The 20,412-nt window shown below is 41.8% G+C and overlaps 1 protein-coding gene across 11 annotated transcripts; it reads right to left on the bottom strand.

The window, feature by feature from the left end:
- Window positions 1-6,075: 6,075 nt before the first annotated feature.
- On the bottom strand, window positions 6,076-16,409 carry LOC100524972 (membrane-spanning 4-domains subfamily A member 6A). Of its 11 annotated transcripts, none has more exons than XM_085011022.1 (8): window positions 16,247-16,409; window positions 15,208-15,370; window positions 14,536-14,630; window positions 13,732-13,866; window positions 11,946-12,002; window positions 9,493-9,687; window positions 7,458-7,559; window positions 6,076-6,312 (listed from the first exon to the last, which is right to left on the bottom strand). In XM_085011022.1, exons 4-8 carry the CDS (start codon window positions 13,852-13,854, stop codon window positions 6,217-6,219), a joined length of 573 nt encoding a protein of 190 aa, XP_084867148.1. In that variant the 5' UTR covers window positions 13,855-13,866; window positions 14,536-14,630; window positions 15,208-15,370; window positions 16,247-16,409; the 3' UTR covers window positions 6,076-6,216. The 11 variants fall into 11 exon arrangements, 10 of the variants coding, with proteins under 10 accessions (XP_084867148.1, XP_084867149.1, XP_003122711.3 ...); XM_085011023.1 differs by having other exon boundaries at window positions 15,208-15,365; XR_002341476.2 differs by lacking the exon at window positions 14,536-14,630 and having other exon boundaries at window positions 13,694-13,866.
- Window positions 16,410-20,412: the final 4,003 nt, after the last annotated feature.

Raw genomic sequence — 20,412 nt, 5'->3', positions numbered from 1 at the left:
GAAAGTCATGGAGGCTGAAGCTTATTCCCTAAAAATAAGAAACGAGGGACACAGAAAGGCTTGTGCCTAGGAGCCCTCCGGAGTCCTACTTGGTTTCACTCCCTTGAATTATAAATATATTAATTAATTTTAGTTATGTTCTTCAGGTGCCCTTGTCAAAACAGACAACTTCATACCCTGGTATCCTCCTTGCTCCTCGCAGAGGGTGCACCTCTGAAAGTTTACAGTAATGTTTCCCTTCCCTTACCTCAAACCAGACATCAGAGAGTGACAGGTACATAGCCAACATTTAACGAACCGGTTCAATGAATGGTGCTCAGCATTTCTTCTTCCAACCCTTCTGATAGGGATGGAGTGGCACAGGTAGTTTTAGAAGTCCCAGTAGAGAATCATAGATAGAGAGGGAAATCCAGGGGACATTGGGAGATTGCCGTAAGTTAATAAATTGCTCAAGAAAGCCTATGCACAAGGCAGGCTTGCTTCATTAGTGGAGCCTTGAGAATTGCCTCGGGTCATTGCGTGGGGGATGGGATGAGGCCTGCATTCATATTCAGACCAAGGGCCAGAGTTTGAGGACCACCCTTCTGCAGATTTGAATACACACCTTACAGGATACTAAGGAGGAGCTGCTACTCCCAGAAAGGAAGAGGTGGGCCTTTCCAACACCCACTCTGCTTAGATGATAAAACTGTAGCCACCAGGTCCTTGGGGCAGAGCTTGCATCTCTCACACCTATCTTAATAAATCTATTTCTTGCCTATCACTTTGTCTTTCACTGAATTCCTTCTGCGTGGAGAAATGAAGAACCTGAACCTCAGTGAGTCCAGACACAGGGTGAGTGATTCTAATTTAAAACCTTGAGTTCAAGTCCCAATCTGTGTTTAGGCTGGGCTCGAGTCCAGGCATGTGGGTTCAAGTCCCAATCTGTGTTCTAGCTAGGTTCAGTCAATTAATACTGTCAGTTTCACTTCCATGACGCAATGATTGACTTGTTATCTGTATTTTAGATTTTTTTGGGGGGGGGAGCTTTTTAGGGCCACACCCATGGCATATGGAGGTTCCCAGGCTAGGGGTCCAATCAGAGCTACGGCCACTGGCCTAAGCCACAGCCATAGCAACAGGGGATCCGAGCTGTGTCTGTTACCTACACCACAGCTCATGGCAATGCCAGATCCTTAACCCACTGAGTAAGCCCAGGGATTGAACTTGCAACCTCATGGTTCCTAGTTGGATTTGTTTCTGCTGTGCCACAATGGGAACTCCTAGAAGTTTTTTTTAAAGTGGAAGTTGAGAAGTGATTCAAGCTCACACAAGCCATGATTAGTCAAATTGAGTCTGTTGAACCACGTAACTTATTAGGGTTAATTGAAGCCTAAAATTGCCAAGAGCTGTTTTGTGGTAGGACCTATAAAGGTATTGACCCTTAGTCAAAACATGAAAGCATCGATTCATAGTGTTGCTTTATAACCATGGGTGTGAAGAATTTCTGGGAGGTTGTACCAACTTAGCAGCATTAATTATTGATAACAGTGTGACTAACGATTTGCTTCACTGTGGCTTCAGTGAGACCACAGAATGATCTGCCATTAGGGTTGGTTTTAGAATAAGAAATATGCCCACATGACTAGCCGAGTATAAGAAGCCCCAACCACGGCTATGATTTGGGGCTCCCTTTTTTCTGAGGTGTTCTGTTGGGGTTCCTTATAAAAAAACAAAACTTGCATCACAGAGAGAAAGGGAGGACAATTAAAACTCAAGCCTGGCATTCTGCTCCTCTAATATTCGTCTAATGTTGTTGCTATATTGTGTCTTATCCCTCCAAAAGACCCAAAGTCATGAGCATTGTTCTGTTGGATCCTGGGAGTCTTCTTTAGAAACTGAATCCTGTCTAATTACCATCATTAGAGCATTTGGCATCAAAAGTGACAATTGCTTTGAAGATTCAGACTCATCCCTAACTATAAAAGTTGCTGAGGATTTAATTTTTTCTTATTATTTTTTAAATTTAATTTTTATTTTGTATTGGAGTATAGCTGATTTACACTGTTGTGTTAGTTTCAGGTGTATAGAAAAGTGATTCATATATATATGAATATGTATATTCATTCTTTTTCAGATTCTTTCCCCATATAGGTTATTATAGTATATTGAGTTGATTTCCCTGTGCTATACAGTAGGTCTTTGTTGATTATCTACTTTCTGTACAGTAGTTTGTATATGTTAATCCCAAACTCCTAATTTATCCCTCCTCCCAAAAATTCCCCTTTGCTAACCGTAAGTCAAAGTCTGTGAGTCTGTTTCTGTTTTGTAAGTTCATATGTATCCTTTTTTTAAGATTCCGCATATAAGTGATGTCATGTAATAGTTGTCTTTCTCTTTCTGACTTACTTTACTTAGTGCAATAATCTCTAGGTCCAGCTATGTTACTGCAAATGGCATTATTTCATTCTATTTATGGCCAAGTAATATTCTATTGTATGTATATGTAGGCACCATATCTTCTTTATTCATTCCTCTGTCAATGGACATTTATGTTGCTTCCAATCCTTGGCTATTGTAAATGGTGCTACAATGCTAAGGATTTACTTATAAATACAAAGGATGGTTCTGCTAAAGGGGATATTGAGATGGTTACTGAGCCATTTTAGTTTGAAATAGCACAGGCTTTGAAATTAGTTACTGAGAATAAAACTTCCCAGTAGAATACTGAAACTTAATCTTAGGATCTGGCAAAATGAATGAGTAAGGAACTGCCAAAGGTAAAAAAAAAAAAAAAAAAAAAAAAAGTGGCAGATCATCCAAAAATCTATTTTCATTGTTCTTGCTGAGCAAAAACAAAAGTGAGCTTTTCCCTTTCTGGCCAGCAAGTGAAGCTCCAACCAAAGGAATTCTAGGCAACTGAAACCAATAAATTGGCTGCACCTGTTAAAACAGCCCCTGCGAATTTAGAATTTACCAGAAGGGATTAAGGGAGGCATGCATCATACAGTCTAAAAAATGGGCAAATGCCTGGGTGCCCGTCCTTTGCCATATGAATGATCAACAGTTATTGGAGGCAGAGAATTACTGCAGGTGCTGGCAGTATGAGAATGGCTATAGGAAGCCTAAAAGAGCCTTCCAGTGGGATGCCCCTCATTTAGGTTATGGTGGATACTCTGATGAAAGAGGCATCAATCGCCCACACCAGTGTCTTATTTGGCTTTGGCCTGGTGACCACAGAAGGATGTAAAATTGTAGTCATGAGGCACTTTTTTTCTGTAGCTTTCTTTTCTAATATCATTGTTTGGCTTTGGTATCAGAGTTATACCAGCCTCTTGGAATAAGCTGCTAGTGTTCCCTCCTTCTTTCCTTTGTGAACAAGTCTATACTGAATTGGGAAAAAAAATGTGCATGAGGCTATAGATAATATTTTGAGCCATATCCTATGAGCTGTCTTCTAGATGCTGAAACCCCTACAAGGTAGAAGAAGTTAACTGCATTATGACCAGATAGTAGCCATGACATAAACTGCCACAGTTCTAAGACCTGGTCTCAAGGAAATGGGAACAAACCAACCCTGGAACTGAAGATGAGCTGTACGTCAAACAATCAAGATGATGCCGGTCAGACTGAAACTAACAACACTTATGACTTGAACCCAGCCAGAATCCAGACTGGGACTTAAATCTACGTTTTTAAAATTAGAATCACTCACCAGGTGTCTGAACTTACTGAGGTTCAGGTTCTTTGTGCCTCAGCACAGAAAGAATCCAGAGAGACAAAGTGATAGGCAAGAAATAGATTTATTAAGAAAGATGTTTATGAGAGATGCAAGCTGGCAAGGAAGGAGGCTCTGCCCTAAGGATTAGGTGGGCCACATTTTATAATCCAAGGAAAATGGGGGTGGGAAAAGAACACCTCCTCCTCTTTCCTGGATTTAGTAGTTCCTCCAAGAGTGTCTGACCCTGAAATGTCAAATTAGGACTGTCATGGTGCTTATTCAACTCAGCAGAAGGGTGGTCCTTAAACTCCTGCCCTTGTTCTAAACCTGCATGCAGTCCTCACCGCTTCTCCTGCCCAATCACCTAAGGCATATCTGGTGCCTACAGCAGTCAAGCAAGCAAGCCTGCCTCCTGATGGCCCTTCCAAGTGATCACCAACCCACAGTCATCTCCCAAAGCTCCCCAGGCGCCCCCTCTCCATCCACGGACCCCACTGGGACCTCCCCCCACAACCACCTGTTCAACTATCCTCCTTCCCCCCATCAAGACCACCGAATGACCAATTTCAAGATGACTGTCAGAGATGACTGTGCTGTTTCTGCATGTCACCCCCTCCCCCAACCCCCTCCCCCAGCTCCTGCCCACTGATTTTCAGCGGTGGGGAATCAGCGTTTGGATGTAAGTCCATGCCCCTACACACGCCATTGCCGACCACTAAAATCAAGCAAAATTTCCTTTCCTTTCCTTTCTTTATTGGCTTTTGCGTGTCAAGCAGCCAGACCCCACCTTCAGTAACAATAGCAGAAAAAAAAATTAACCGATCCTCTCTTAATAGCAGTAAGTATTTCACCTAGCTGTTGTTTGCTTGTTTTGTTGAAATAGTCGGTGAAGGGGGAAGGATGTAAGTTCAACCAGAGGTTTTTATCTATCATTGTTCAGTTACTCTCTGTTTAAAAGAAAAAATTGGATTTCAAAGAAAATAATAGTTTATTTAAACAATAATTGTGGTAAGGTGATTTATAAGAAGAAATATATATTTGGCCTTCCTCACAGTTTCTGGCACAGAAGTCCTAGTAACTCCGGAATTTCTTAAGTGACAGAGCAGTAATGATGTCTTTTGTTATGTTAAAGAGATGAGGGAGAAGCTCTGAGTTGCCCAAGGGTAGGGGCTGGTTGCCCGGGAAACCATCCTTGATTAGAGGTTTGGAACTTTCAGTCCTGCACCTGGACTTCCTGGGACAGGAGAAGGGGCTGGAAATTGAGTTCAGTTGATAGGGATGGAGGGGGCACAGGTAGTTGTAGAAGTCCCAATAAGGGACCATCGATAGAGAGGGAAACCTGGGGGACTTTGGGGGATCACTGTAAGTTAATAACTGCTCAAGAAAGCCATCAGAACAAGGCAGGCTTGCTTGACTAGTAGAGGCACCAGCTATGCCCCAGGTCATTGGGTGGTGGATGGGGTGAGGCCTGCATTCAGGTTCAGACCTAGAGCAGGAGTTTGAGGACCACCCTTCTGCTGATTTGAATACCAGATACCAAGAAGGAGCTGTTACCCCCAGAAAGGAAGAGGTGGTCTTTTCCCACCCCCACTCTCCTTGGATGATAAACATGTAGCACACCTAATCTTGGGGCAGAGCCTCCTTACCTGCAAGCTTGCATCTCTCACAAGCATCCTATCTTAATAGATCTATTTCTTTCCTATCACTTTGTCTCTTCCTGAATTCCTTCTGCACAGATGCACAAGGAACCTGAGGCTCAGTAAGTCCAGACACCCGGTGAATGATTCTAATTTAAAACTGTGGGTTCTAGTTCCAATCTGAGTTCTGGCTAGGTTCAGGCCATTAGTGCTATCAGTTTCATAATCACCAAAGGCCAATGATTTAATTAATCAGACCTATATGATAAAGCCTCCCAAAGGACAGGATTGGAGTGCTTCTTGGTTGGTGAACATGTGAAAATTTAGGAAGAGTGGTGTGGCATATGCACCTTTTCATAGTTTTGCATCTTTTCCATCTGCCTGTTCCTGAGTTATAATAGACATGTAATCCTTTTATAATAGACATGTAATCTAAAAAGTTGTTTTCCTGCATTCTGTGAATTGCTCTAGCAATTAATGGAACCTGAGGAGGGGGTCTTGGGAACCCCTGATCTATGACAAGTAAGGCAACTCCTGCCTGCAATTAAGGGGTATAAGAAAAAGTTGTCTCCTTTACTCAACTACGATTCACTGAATCACCTTTCAGCCTGCTTTTCTGGGAAATGTCTCTTTGGCCAGACTAGTCAATGGTGGTTTACGGTTCTAAGTGCTTTTGCTGAAGCCAATACCAGGATAAATCAAAAGACCCCCAATGAACACATATCTTCATGATGATAAATAAGAAAACATTTTCTTTTTTAATACTCACTACATAAAAGCCTACATTTCAAGCAGCTCAAACTTTGCTTTCTTGGGCTGGGTTTCTTGGTTGGTTTTCATATATCATCATCAAACCAAATTTCTGATGACTATTTCCCTCTAAGAAGCCAATAGTTCTTCATAATCAGGGTCATGAGGCGCCTTTGGAGACATGCTGGATTTATTCTTGTGATTCTGAGGCAGGAAGAGCACACCCTAGAAAGAAAAAAGTATATTAGTCCTTCAGATCTCATTTTATATCTATCTATATCTATATATCTATATAGATATATACATATATCTGTCTATATCCATACATCTATAGATATATGTAGATACATAGAGAATTATTATTTTATTATTTTTAACTTTTAATTTATTTTTAGGGCCACACTCACAGTACATGGAAGTTCCCAGGCTAGGGGTTGAATCAGAGCTGCAGCTGCTGGCCTACACCACAGCCATAGCAACACCAGATCCAAGCTGTGTCTGTGACCTACACTGAAGTTTGTGGCAACACCAGATCCTTAACCCACTGAGCAAGGCCAGGGATTGAACCTGCATCTTTATGGATACTAGCTGGGCTCATTTCCACTGGGCCACAACGGGAACTCCTGAGAATTATAATAAATTATATATATACATTTCCTCCAAACTTAAATACATAAAACTCTTAGATATGCAAGATGAGTATAATATGTCATTATGTGTTTGTTTTAATAATTGCTGTTCATCAGCCTTGTATTCATTCTTCTATCTATAATAAAGTTTTAGATAAATCAAATCTTTTAAACTCAGTTAAATGAAGCCATGTGTTCATGGTGGCAGTAGGGTGGTGTCCCATGAAACTCTATTCAAGACTTTAAAAAGTATCTTTTAAGTAACAAAATAATCTTAAGGTCACAAGAAGGGAAAATCGGAGCATAGGACACTTATTGAATCCAGTCACATTTGTAAATGCCCCTTACCTAGTCAAGACTGTGAAAGAAACTAGTAGCTGCAGCAGAAAGTTAGCCGCCTGGAAAAGAGGCTGACCTGGGCACTAAATCTCATAGCATAACAACTGTGCAAGTCATTTAACCTCCCAGGTTTCTGCCTTTACAACATGGCAAGATTGAACCAATCACTTTCTCCAGTTCCACTATCATCCCATCAGCTGGTCCTCAGCTGGTCAGCTACCCCCTTGCCATGTGCTTCCCTCGTCTCACTGTCTTCCATCACCATGAAACCACCTGCTTTGTGCCTCTCATGACCAACCATTGATTGTCCCTCCTGCCCCTGCCACTCTTGCTGACATAGCTCCATACTGCCCAGAAGTGAAGATATACAAGCAAGACACAGAGACCAGCCATCACACTCACCCCAGGGAAATCAGAGTAAGACTGTTTCCACCAAACCACAGCAGAGAGCACAGCTAGAAAGAACTCCAGCACTGTACAAATCAGTATCATAGACATAGTTCCCTGAAATGCAAAAAATACAAAATGGGTAGTAATTGGTCAATGGAAAGCTTCAGGCCTTGTTGGGAGGTAACTAGCCTCACCTTTGCTGCTTAGTAGTTGTTTGTACCTGAATGACTCTCTACGTCTCTGGCTTCTGTTTCCTCATTTATCAAATGTACATAATGATATGTCCTTCTTGGAGGTTCGTGAGACTCAATGAGGTTTTGACTGTGCAAGCACTTTATAAAATTCAGTATTAACACCCTTCTATATACATGAACTCTTTTGCCTTTCCTGATGGAAGTAAGAGTTAGAACAATCAAGCTGGTAAGTTTCCATAGTTGCTAACAACCCAAACCAACCCCAAAAAGATACCACATCAAGAGCGTAAGTTCTACCATTTCTGTCCACAGAAGAGGCACATGAACAAGTTACTGTCCTCACGCATAACCTCTATTTTTCATGCAAAACTGGCCACTTGGTGGGATAGGAGAGAAAATGTGATTGCACAAAGTTCTAGCTTATTTACAAACAGTTAAAGAGGAAATAAAACATTTAAATTTCTTAGAAATTGCCCCAGCAAGCACACTCAATATAATTCCTTCTATTTACAACATAAAATTCTTACATCATGAATTCGTACTTTATCCATTACACAGATCCCTCCCAAACTTCCCCGCAGACTTTTTCCCTAGGTAGCATTGGCTCTGCTGTATGTTGGTTTATACTAATTACTCCTGATCTCATTTGCATATAATTTGCCTATCTCTTTCCTCATCATAATATCATTGACCTGGAAAGATCACCCGGGGTCAGCTCCAAGTAAGAAATGGTTTGCAAGCCTAAGCTCATTCAGCTCTGCTATTATCTGGCTGAACAGCAACTATGTTCTTAACTCACTTTTATGAGTTGCAAGACACTCAATATTTTGCAGCTTCTTAATTCTTATGTTACTTTTTTCCCCCTCAATACATTGCTGACTATCCACAAGCTCCCTGATGTTCCAGTGTAAGACCATGATTTCTGTTAAGCAAACTTCATTGTTTTCCTTTTTCCAATAATGATAATCATTATCAGTTAATATTCTCCATCTTCCTATGTTACTATTTAATAAACCCCACCTCTGAAGTTATAACAGAAACAACAAGGATGTTGCCTTCTCATCTGATCAATACTACACATCACTGTGGTCACCGGAAGAAGAAACACTGACCTTTAAACCCCATCTTTCCTACTCGTTTTGCAGCGCTGGGCCTGATGCATGATCATACCAAGTATACCCCACCACACATACATGCCTGTCTCCTTCTTGGCATTTCCTGATCACTTGGCCACTATTTTGCCACTATCTTTGCTTTTCTTAATTCACTACTCCATGTACCAAGATGTATGGCTTCTTGGAGTTCCCGCTGTGGCACAGCAGAAACGAATCTTACTAGTAACCATGAGGTTGTGGGTTCGATCTCTGGCCTCACTCAGTCGGTTAAGGATCTGGTGTTGCTTCGAGCTGTGGTGTAGGTCACAGATATGGCTTGGATCCAGCATTGCTGTGGCTGTGGCCAGCAGCTACAGCTCCCATTCGATCACTAGCCTGGGAACCTCCATATGCCACAAGTGCTGCCCTAAAAAGCAAAAAAAAAAATTATGGCTTGAAGAACTCAAATTTTATGCCTTTCACAATAGAATCAGTTGGAGTAATAAGCTCTTAATCCACAATGTTTTAGTTTTTCATTATTAACCTTGTTTGACATTTACTCTTCTATTCCACCCACAGTCTCTTCTCTTTCTCTCAGTCATATAGTTCCCTTTGTTTTCCATAGCCCGAGGCTTCCTTCCCTTAGATGCCCAATTTAAAAAAAAAAAAAAATAAGGAGTTTTCAAAGGGAGCAATAACAAGAAGTCAAGGGTTTCAGAAACCTTACATTGGAACCCCTCCCCATCTAAAAATACTTACAGCCAGAATAGATTTAGCCATGGAGCAGTCTTGTTGAAACGGTTGAAATAAAGAAAAATAAGGATGAGGTGATCTTTCATTTAATTTACACGTCTGAAAGGCAGGACCCAAAGCAGCCAGTCTGACAGAGAGGAAAATGAATCCCGATAGAGCAGATAGAGAACTCAGAACGTTTGCAGCCAGGGTGCTCTGAGCCTGCAAGAGAAATGTGGGGAAAGGATCACTCTTCATGAGCAACAAATCAACACATGTCTTTTAACCTCTTTGCCTGTGCCTTGCAAAGATTTAGTTTGTTTTACCTGTGCCCTTCTGGAGGTCTAAACCTCTATGTCACTCCAGTGCCTAGCAACATCTCTGAACCTAGCTGGTGAATCTTAGCTACGCAAAGGAATAAATGAAATGTTTTGGGCTAGGCAGGACTTCCGCAGGGTAATAGAGAATACCGCTTTCCCAAAGTTTGTCCTTATAGCTGGGCTCCACGGCGCTATGACTGCAAAATCCCCAAGACAGCGTGATCACGGGCAGATGTGGCATCTCACTCCCCCAAATCACTCGGAAACCCCTTGCGGAGGCACTGGCCACACAGAAGAGGCAGATGAACAAGTTACTGTCCTCACGCATAACCTCTGTTAAAATACAGACAGACAGGAATTCCTGGTGTGGCTCAGTGGTAATGAAGCCAACTTGTATCCATGAGGCCATGGGTTAGATCCCTGGCCTTGCTCAGTGGGTTAAAGGATCCAGCTTTGCTGTGAGCTGCAGTGCAGGTTGCAGATGCGGCTTGGATCCCACGTTGCTGTGGCTGTGGTGTAGGCCAGTGGCTACAGCTCTGATTCGACCCCTGGCCTGGGAACTTCCATAGGCCGTGGTGCAGTTCGGCCCTCAAAAGAAAAAATAAAATACAAACAGATAGACAGACACACACACACCCAGGGGTGAGTGTAGGGACAGAGTCGCAGTCTCTGGTGGGTCCTGGGGCCTGGGAAGACTCTGCTTGGTCATGTCCAGGGCCACATATAGACGGCTATGGGCAGAGATCTAGACTCAGCTCAAGGATGGTGTAATACGTGAGTGGCGGGGTGAGGTAGAAGAAGGAGGCTTGGAGGAAACAGATCACAGCAGTAGCTTTGCCTGTGATCCTTTCAATTTTTCTCAAATGCTCAGTTTCTCAGTTTCACCTTCTGGTCTCGGTTTCATGTCCACCTTTGTAAAGTGAGGGATGTGGATAAACTGATCCTAGAAATGTCTGCCCTCTATTCCAACTTGCAGAAGGTGGAAGTGCATTAGCATCATTCTGGAAGGTGTATTTATAGGTAGGTGTGGTCCAGGGCACACCCCAAAGCCATACATTAAAATATTTTTAGATCCCATTTAGGGGGCTCTTCTTTTATGGACTCAGCAGTGGGAGCTTTGGGACACAATAGAAAACAGACAGGGCATTTTTCTCCTCCAGAGCCCAGTTCCTCAAAATAATGACTAAAACACATGCTTCTGGACTCCAGAGAGTCAGCAAAAGTCATGATGCCTGGAGTGGATACTTCTTAGAATAATTTAGATGTGTTTTGAGACAGCATTTGACTTCAGCCTCATGAACTTTCTCCAACCAGCTTTTCACAAATGATTTCTTCCTTGCTTAATTGCTTTTTCTTTTTTTTTTTTTTGCCTTTTTTAAAATTACTCAAATGAATTTATCACATCTGTAGTTGTCTTTTTCTTTTTTTACTTTTTTTTTTTACTTTTTCTTTTACTAATGGTTCCTTTCTAGTTATATTGCACCTTGTGCTTTCTTTTGTAATAGGAACACCCCCTAACACCTCTTCTCTTTGTAAGAAGTCTTCATTCCAGAGAAAAGGTCAAGGAAGGATTACCCCCAGAAGACCACCAGAAACCATCACCGGACCACCTGATGCTGGCCTTGATGACTGTGAAATGATCTATGGAGGGAGAGAAATGTAGACACTAATCAATAACCCCATCTTTCGAGCTAAACCTATAAAACTCCTTGTGATCCCCTTCCAAGGAAGGACACAGTTTGGAGGGTGTTAGCCTGCTGTGGCCCTCTTCCCCTGGCAAAGCAATAAAGCTGTTCTTTCTGCTTCACCCCAAACTCTGTCTCTGAGACTTAATTGGTGCTGCTGGTTTATGGAGGGCCAATTGTTAGCTACATTACCACCAAAAGGGCATTATGAGGAAGCAGACTATCTAAAAAGCAGACTTCTGGGCACTGGTCTAGGGTAGAATATAATACCCTGAATACAGACTGGGACTTAGGGAACAGTGTTTGAAGGGATGTGCACCGGACAGACAGAGAAAGCGTCTGGGCTTCTAACTGCCAAATATCGTCTCTGAAATTTCGTTTCCAGCTCTGCACAGTGGAGAGCTTGACCCTTGATGTGTTCTCCCAAAGCTTCATTTTGATCCATCTAATTGAGGAGTGTGGTTCTCTTACTTACCAACAGCTTAGTTGATTTCTTCTCTGTGATGATTGAGAGTGATCCAGAAAGGATGAACTACTCAGAAAGAAAAGGAAACAGCTAAGTTTCTGTGTATAGATGAATCTACATAGTTATTATTACACTGTTTATGGAAAATTCCCAGGGGAAGAGCCCTGGGGAACCAATGAACAACCAAATTACATACACGGATGTATCCCTTCTGCCTCTAGAGTATTCAGGAAAGCATGAGAAAAGGCAGATATGAGCAGTGATACATCCCAGTAAACACAATGAGGGCCTTAAAACGCCAGGAAAGGAGGGACTTTTTTAAATGAGAGAAGAACGTTTTGGAGATGTTATTTAGAGAGGAACATGAAAGCAATGGTTTGGGGGGAAGAATGGGGTAAGTTAACAGGGGAGGACAGAGACAGACATTGTAAGTTGGTTGCTCTCAAGTCTTGGGTTGAAAGGTGATTAAAAACAAAGAAAGGATGAGGCTGGATGGCAGAAAACCCTTAAGGCTGTGATCAGAAAATCACTCTCTAGAGTATTCAAGAGCTAATATATTTGTAACAATTAAGTCACAGAAAATCCTTTGACAATGAAAAACATGGGACACAATTTTTCTTATAGTTTCAGTGGTCCCATCATTAAGCCATTTATATCTGCCTAAATAAATCCTGGGTCTTAAAAATTGGACAAGTTGCCTTTCCAAATGTGCACTGTGCTTAGTGACCCATTTCCAAAAAGGAGAATATGGAACGAAAGGGGAGGAAAGTAACTTTGCAGTGGAGAAACCTAGCAAACACTACCTCCTCCACTTGATCAAGCTCAATTTCACCTGTGACAAAGCATGTTGATAGCATATACCCTTGATATGACACTGCACCTCTGTCATCTTCTGCCTAAAGGTCTAGTCTAAATACGAAAAAAAAAAAAAAAAAAACCAGAGGAACCGAAGTTTAGGAATAATCTACAAAAATCCTGGAGAGTACTACTCAAAGCCATCACTATCAGCAAGGACCTGAGGAGTCAGGGAACGTCTAGTGGCATCGAAGGAGAGCTGATGACTAAACGTGATGGAGGGTCTCTGATGGCATCTTGGAAAAAGACCTTTGAAATCCAAATAACCTGTTGACTTTAGTTGGTAAATGAAGGAAAATGAACCAAAGAAACGGGGTGGGGGGGGGGGGAGCTTTCTGGAGGCATCCGACCAAGGAACAAGTGCGGGAAAGGCAAATGATTGCCACTAGGCGGTGGGAGGCTGATAGAAGAATGATGAAAGAGAAGCTTGTGAGAAAGACTCATTCACATCAACCTAGAAGAAAGCTGCTCTTGACACCATGGACTTGGAGCTATTTCAGAAGAATTAGCTGAAGACATCTGTTTAGTGTGTCCTGGGTGCCACTCAATATAGCAAAAAGCATTTTCAAAGGCTCCTTCTTCCAGGATTCCCACAAGCTTGTGTGGGTTTCCCTGTAAGCATCTGGCATCTTTCACTGGTGCTCATTTTACTGTAGAGAAACCTCCTTCCCAATTCTAGCCTATCTTGTAGATTTTGGCCTAAACCCAGAGGGAAGCCACATGGCTCATCACAGCTCAAGATAATGAAGTGAAAAGTAAGGTGATCTTCAAAAGAAATTATACCTGAGCCAGTTAAGAAATCGATTTAAAATCAGGTCACTTCTGCCCTCTCTCCCCATTCGATTCTTCCCCAGGCTACACACAGAGGAGAACACGTTCTACCACTGACTCCTGGCTCTCACCTCCACCCCATCTTGGCCTCCTGAGGATCTCTACTCACGGAAAAGGCTCCTACGAATGGGTAAGCAGCATTCACCAGGATGGAAAACATGTGGGTGAAATACGGAGAGAAGGAAGCAGAGGCCAACATGATTCCCAGACCCAATATCATCACGCCACACATGATCTGGATAGTCTGTTAGAAGAAGAAGGGAGACGGAGAATTCAAATCAGCACTTGGAAACCATTTGTTGTGCCTCCCCCACGGTGCTCCTCCAGTATCCAGGCAAGGGTACAGACATTGTAAAAGCTGTGATGGAAGAACTATGAAAGGATATTTTGCAGGAGATGCTGTTGTGCCACAGAAAACTACTGTCTTGGACCACCTGGCTAGGACTTCAGGCATTTTTGCCTTGCTAGTCCTGGTTGCTCACCACCCTTGCTCCCAGCTCATGACAAGTATGAGACTCTGTCTTGCCCAACTCCCTGATTTCATCACCACTAATTCTCCTTCTCCCGCTTAAGGGGATGGGGAGGGGGCGTCTGAAAGCCCTCACCCTCTCTTGAGTGCCAGCAGTCTGGAAGCCCCTTATTGCCCATCTCCCAGACCCCACTGGACACAGCAAAGAGCCTGGCCCTCTGGCCATCTCCTTGACCCCTTAATTCCATATCTCTACAGCTGAGAATGTTGAAGCTCTATGTTCAGGGGTAAAGTCTTCCTCCTTGACATCTACAGCTCTTTCAACCAAGCCGTTTTTTAAACCTTATGTCACTTGAGCCCCCCAGTCACTTACATGATTTTACATCTGGGGCAAAGAAATCAGTCCTGCCAGGGTCTGAAAACTGGTCAGATGGAGTGCCTCACCTCGGATCATATATTCTAGACAGCAGAGGTCTGTGTTTTCCTTCCAGTGCTAGATAGAGTCTTTCCTCCCCTCCTCTCTTCATTTCATAGAATTTCTTTAATAAATCATGCAGGAGAGGAAAGAAAAAAAGAGAAGGTAAACATTACCTCTGTCCCCAAAAGGGAAGGAAAAAAAGAGGGGAAGGAGGTTTAAGTTTCTTGTAATTTGCAGGGAGGGAAAAATTCCCTTCCCAAAAAAAAAAAAAAAAAAAATCAGTCAGATTATTAAATATGCAATTGGTACACACAGAAAAATGTATATAAAATATGTAATTATGTACCATCGCTTTTGCTTAAAAAAAGATGTATAGCTTTTTGTATACCTATTACACCTCACTAAAAGTGGTCTTTTAAAAAAGAAAATGTAGAGAGGCACCGTGTTGAACAAAGACAAAAATGAAACAGCCAAAACCCAATTCCTCATATTCAGAAAGGGGAGAAATATTTTAAATACCATCTTGTGTGGAAAAGGTCTGGGAAAGGTTCACATGGCTCTCTGAGTGGTCTCCATCAGATCGGAGTCCCTCTGGCAAAACTTAAGTCTCCACACTCACACTGGACCTCTAGTCCCAAGACATATGTAATTTTTTCCCCCGTGCCCCTCAATCCCACTCCAACACGTTCTGGTCTTACCGCAAGAACTTTGACCTCTGCCTTTAGACATTTCTTCACACTGTCTTGCTTCTGGTTGGTGGGTTTAGATTTCTCTGTTTCGAGGAAGTTGATACCACTTGGTGTGAGAACTATAATGTTCTCCTTGGTTGTGGGTTGTGAGATCATCGTGGCGATTCCTGTGCTGGAAGAAAAAATAATTTCACCTCTTAAAATGTGCAGAGCTCCTGGCTCCCCAAACTGTAAGCCAGTGTCTGCCCACGAGTCTAGACCTGACCTGTCCTCTAGTGGAGAACACTGGTCTTACAGAGCTGAGAAATGTGTGAAACCTGGGTTTCATGAATATTTTTCCCTGTCGTTTGGCCCCGTGGACTCATCAAAGATAATGAACACATCCTGGGGAGGTAGCTGAATGAATCTGGAAAGGTCTCAACGTTCAGAGACCAATGGTCACATAAAACTTGCATATGTAGGGGTTCCCATCGTGCCTCAGCAGAAATGAATCTGACTAGTATCCATGAGGACACAGGTTCGATCCCTGGCCTCACTCAGTGGGTTAAGGATCCGGCGTTGCCGTGAGCTGTGGTGTAGGTCCCACATGATGCTTGGATCTGCTATTGCTGTGGCTGTGGTGTAGGCCAGTGTTTACAGCTCCAGTTCGACCCCTAGACTGGGCGCCTCCATAGGCCATGAGTGTGGCCCTAAAAGACACACACACACACACACACACACACACACACAAACTTGCATATGTAGAAATATCTTTTTTCTAGTCCATTTACACCTGGAGCTCTTCACTGCACTGTTCTCAGCCTGTGGACTTCTCAGTTTTCACACGGCCTGAGAACCTCTGAAGAGGTAAGAACCAGATCACGTGACTTTAGGTAAGGGGCTCAACATGGTCATGCAGTTAGAAAACAGTACAAACAGTGAAGACCAGAAACTGCTTCCTTTGGTTCATCCTATTCCCAAAACACTCAAGGAGATTCAAGTCAAAATCCCCTCCCACGGAATCACCGCAGGGACTGGCGCGTTGAAAGGGCCTCTCAGCATTGCCTACCTTTGCCTATGGACCGGGTGGGCTGCCTCCAGCTGAGCGGTTAGAAACTCCCACGGGATTTTAACTCTGGGGTCTCACGCAGTCCTGGCAGAATTTTCTACCCGTCTTCATCTTCTGAAAGTCACTGGCCCTTCCTTAGCCCAGTGTTTACAGCTAAAAGGATGTGATACTTCGAGTTTGTTGATAATTTGCGAAAACTGCTTACGCTTCCTCTTTTGTTTTTTTTTCCCCCCCTAAATGCCTAGCTCTTCAGAAAAATCTCCAACTACTGATTTGGAGAATAAGGGAGTCACAGAGATCTATGTGTAAACTGCCTCCCCTCCTCCAGTACTTACTAGCTTCATGTTATCGACAAGTCTGTGATCTTCCCTGAGCCTCAGTTTTCCAGTCTGTTGAATAGAGGAACAGTAGCAACACTAGAGTTTTTGTTTGTTTGTTTGTTTTATAAAGACTAGAGAGGATGTTTATAGAGGGCCTCTTCAGTTTCCAAGAGGTATCTGCATTGGATAATAAGTAACTAATAATAGTAACATTGAAAATTGGGTCTAGTTCCTTCCTGCTCTAAAGCCAGTAAGGGAGACAAGGTTGCTGGAAAGGAAAGTTTGCTTTATTTCAGAAGCCAACAACTGGGGGTGAGGTGGGGAGCAGACCTCTGCCCAAAAGTCGACCCCCCCCACTGATTTTTATAGGCAGAAGTCCTTGACTTTGCTTAATGACTAAACTATTTGTATTTGGTCTCATTTGACTATTTTCTTTGCTCCTGTATTTTCTCATTTCTCTGATTAAACTTACTCATTGACCAAAGTTTGTCTACAGACAAAGGCAGGTGGAAAGCATTGAGGGGAAGGACCATAGGCCCTGCTCCATTTCCATGGTATGAACATATGAAATATATATTTGAACATACATGAATAATATATATGACTTATATACCTGTTATATATACTTAAATGTGTATACATATGTACATATTACATACATACAAATCACATATATAAGTATATGTAATTTAGGTCACTTGGGGACCTTGGTATGGACATAGCTTCTGTAGCTTCAGATCCAGAGAGAAAATTGGAAATTTTTCATTACTCTCTCATCCTTAAGCAAATTTAGGAGGTAAAGATTTTTAAGTGGAAAACACAATTTAAGGGGAAAAAAATCAGTTTTCAAAGGTAGTAAGTATGGGTCAAAGCACTCAGTTGCTGGTAGCAAGGAAAAGGATACACCTTAAGTGATAGCTTTGCGACAAGGGGCAATCAGGTGCCAGACCCCTAGCCAGGCTGTGACTCTCCTCCTGATGGTCAGCCCCACCTGGCTAAGCTGAAGATGTTCGTTCAAGAGGTGGGAGCAAGCTAGACACTGATTCTGGCGAAGCTCTGTCTGGCACCTAAGAAGGATAAGAACACGTTGTCCTGCTCTTTTTCACTGGGGAACAATACCATATTTTGCTGAAATTAACAATAAAAAGATTCAGGGGGTACCACAAGGAACTTTCACAATTGCTTCCTCTGTCCAAATCTATGTACTTACCGGACATGAAAAATTAAAAATGTCTGCTATCATCAGCCTTACACGTAATCAAAATTAGTTAAGTTCCTAGAAATCACATGAATAGTAGCAACCCCAACAAATCTGTTGGTAAAAAAAAATTGCATGACCTTAAAGAGGTTCAAAAGGAAGCCAAATGCATCGTCAGCTTTGTTCAAACCAGGTCTCAAATTTAGATGTTGGTTGTTCTTTTTTTTTTCACTTAACCACAGGCAATCAAAAGAAAGCGACTATCTTTTCTGTGTTTACCATATGGCACATTATAAATTTAAACCAAGGGACATATTTTAATTAAAAAATATAAGTATTTGCCCTGAAATTTCTTCTAGGATGTTTACAGTTTCGGGTCTTATGTTCAGTCCATTTTGAGTTGATTTTTGTATATGCTGTGTGATAAAGTTCCAATTTCATTCTCCTGCATATAGATATATAGGTTTTCCAACATCTTACACAAAAAGACTATCCTTACCCCATTGTGTGTTCCTGACACCCTTGTTAACTCAGTTGACCATATTATGTGGATTTATTTCAGGGCTTTCTATTCTGTTCCTTTGGTCTATATGCCTCTCTGCCAGTGCCATACTTTTGATTACAGTAGGTTTAATATATTTTGAAAATAGCGAGTGTGATGCCTCCAGCTTTGTTATTAATCATCTATATTGTTTTAGCTATTTTGGATCTTTTGTAGTTCCATGTGAATCTTAGTATTTTTTTTTTCTATTTCTGTGAAAAATGCTGTTGAAATTTTGATAGAGATTACATTTGATCTGTAGATCTCCTTGAGTAGTGTGGACGTTTTAACAATATTCATTAACGGAATTCATGAACACAGGGTTATCTTTCAGTTTACTCACATCTTCAAACTCTTTCATCAATTTCTTGTAATTTTCAATTTACACCTCTTTCACCTCCTTGATTGCATTTATTCCTAAGTATACTATTTTTGATGCTATTATAAATGGGATTGCCTTCTAATTTCTTTATCAGATAGCTAACTGTTAGTGTATAGATGCACAGCTGATTTCTCTAAGTTGATTTTGTATCCTGCCACTTAACATTTTTTAGTTTTAATAGTTTTTTTTTTTTTTTTTTTGATGGAGCCTTTAGGGTTTTCTACAGATAAAATCAAGTCAACTGCCAACATAGGTCATGTAACTCTTCCTTTCTGATTTGGGTGCCTTTTGCTTTTGTTTCTTGTCTAGTTGATTTGCCTAGGACATGCGGAATAGAAGTGGGAAGGGTGGGACCTTTGTCTTAGTCCTGATTTTGAAGAGAAAACTTTCACTCATTCACTGTTGAGTACAGATATTCCTTGCTTTTTAAAAGTTCAGTTTATACCACTTTGTTTTTATGAAAGACTTTCATAAGTACCTTTTTTCTCTAACCAAAATAGATATGGAGAGAATTTTCATTTTACGAAAAAAAGGTAACTACTTCTTTGCTTTATGCTATTTTAACTTACAAAAGCTTCCATGCAAACACTCTACTTTGGTATAGTGGGGGAAATCTATGTTAGTTGTGGCTTGTTATAAATGGGCTTTATTATGCTGAGATACATTTCTTCTATACTTAATTTCATGTGTTCTTATCATATTGAATTTTGTGAAATACTTTTGTACCTAAACCAAAAAGCTTTGAGATTCAAAGATGTTGTGGTAGGAGTTCCCATTGTGGCTCAGTGGGTTAGGAACCTGACATAGCATCTGTGAGGATGTGGGTTCGATATCTGGCTTTGTTCAGTGGGTTAAGGATCTGGCATTGCAACAAGGTGCGGTGTAGGTTGCAGATGCTAGGATCTGGCGTTGCCATGGCTGTGGCGTAGACCTGCAGCGGCAGCTCTGATTTGATTCCTAGCCTGGGAGATACTGCAGGGGTCACTGTAAAAGGAAAAAAAAAAAAAAAAGATGGTGGGGTAGGAAGAACTTGAGTTCACCTCCTCCCACGGGCACACTAAGAGTACAACTATTTACAGAGCAGTTGATTTTTAAATTTTTTAATAATTTATTATTTTTTATTTAAAGTATAGTTGATTTAACAGACAAATGACCTAGGTGCACGCGCGCGCGCACACACACACATTCTTTTTTCTCACATTTTCTTCCATCATGTTCTATCCCAAGAGACTGTATATAGTTCCCTGTGCTATATAGTAGGACCTCACTGCTTATCCATTCTAAATATAATCAAAGCAATTGTTGACAACAGAAAATTCCTGCATCTCAAGATATAAGGAATGGGGAGTTCCCACTGAGGCACAGTGGAAATGAATCTGACTAGGAACCATGAGGTTGTGGGTTCAATCCCTGGCCTCACTCAGTGGGTTAAACATCCGGTGTTGCCATAAGATGTGGTGTAGATCACAGATGTGGCTTGGATCTGACATTGCTGTGGTTGTGGCGTAGGCTGGCAGCTGTAGCTCCGATTAGACTCCTGGCCTGGGAACCTCCATATGCCAAGGGTTCAGCCCTAAAAAGCAAAAAAAAAAAAAAAAAAAAAAAAAAAAAAAAAAAAAAAAAAGTATATATAAATATATGGAAGGAATCACAATGATTATGGGTAGGAAGGGGAGAGACAAGTATAGTCAAGACCCATACCCCCAGGCGGATGACCTACAAACC

The sequence above is a fragment of the Sus scrofa genome, chromosome 2 (genome assembly GCF_054392235.1).
Source record: "Sus scrofa isolate SSC_HxYL_T2T_F1_AM1 chromosome 2, Sscrofa_HxYL_maternal_Yorkshire_Landrace_v2.0, whole genome shotgun sequence".
NCBI lineage: Eukaryota > Metazoa > Chordata > Mammalia > Artiodactyla > Suidae > Sus > Sus scrofa.
Note: the sequence above shows the minus strand (reverse complement) of the source record. Positions and strands in the feature narration are given on the sequence as shown.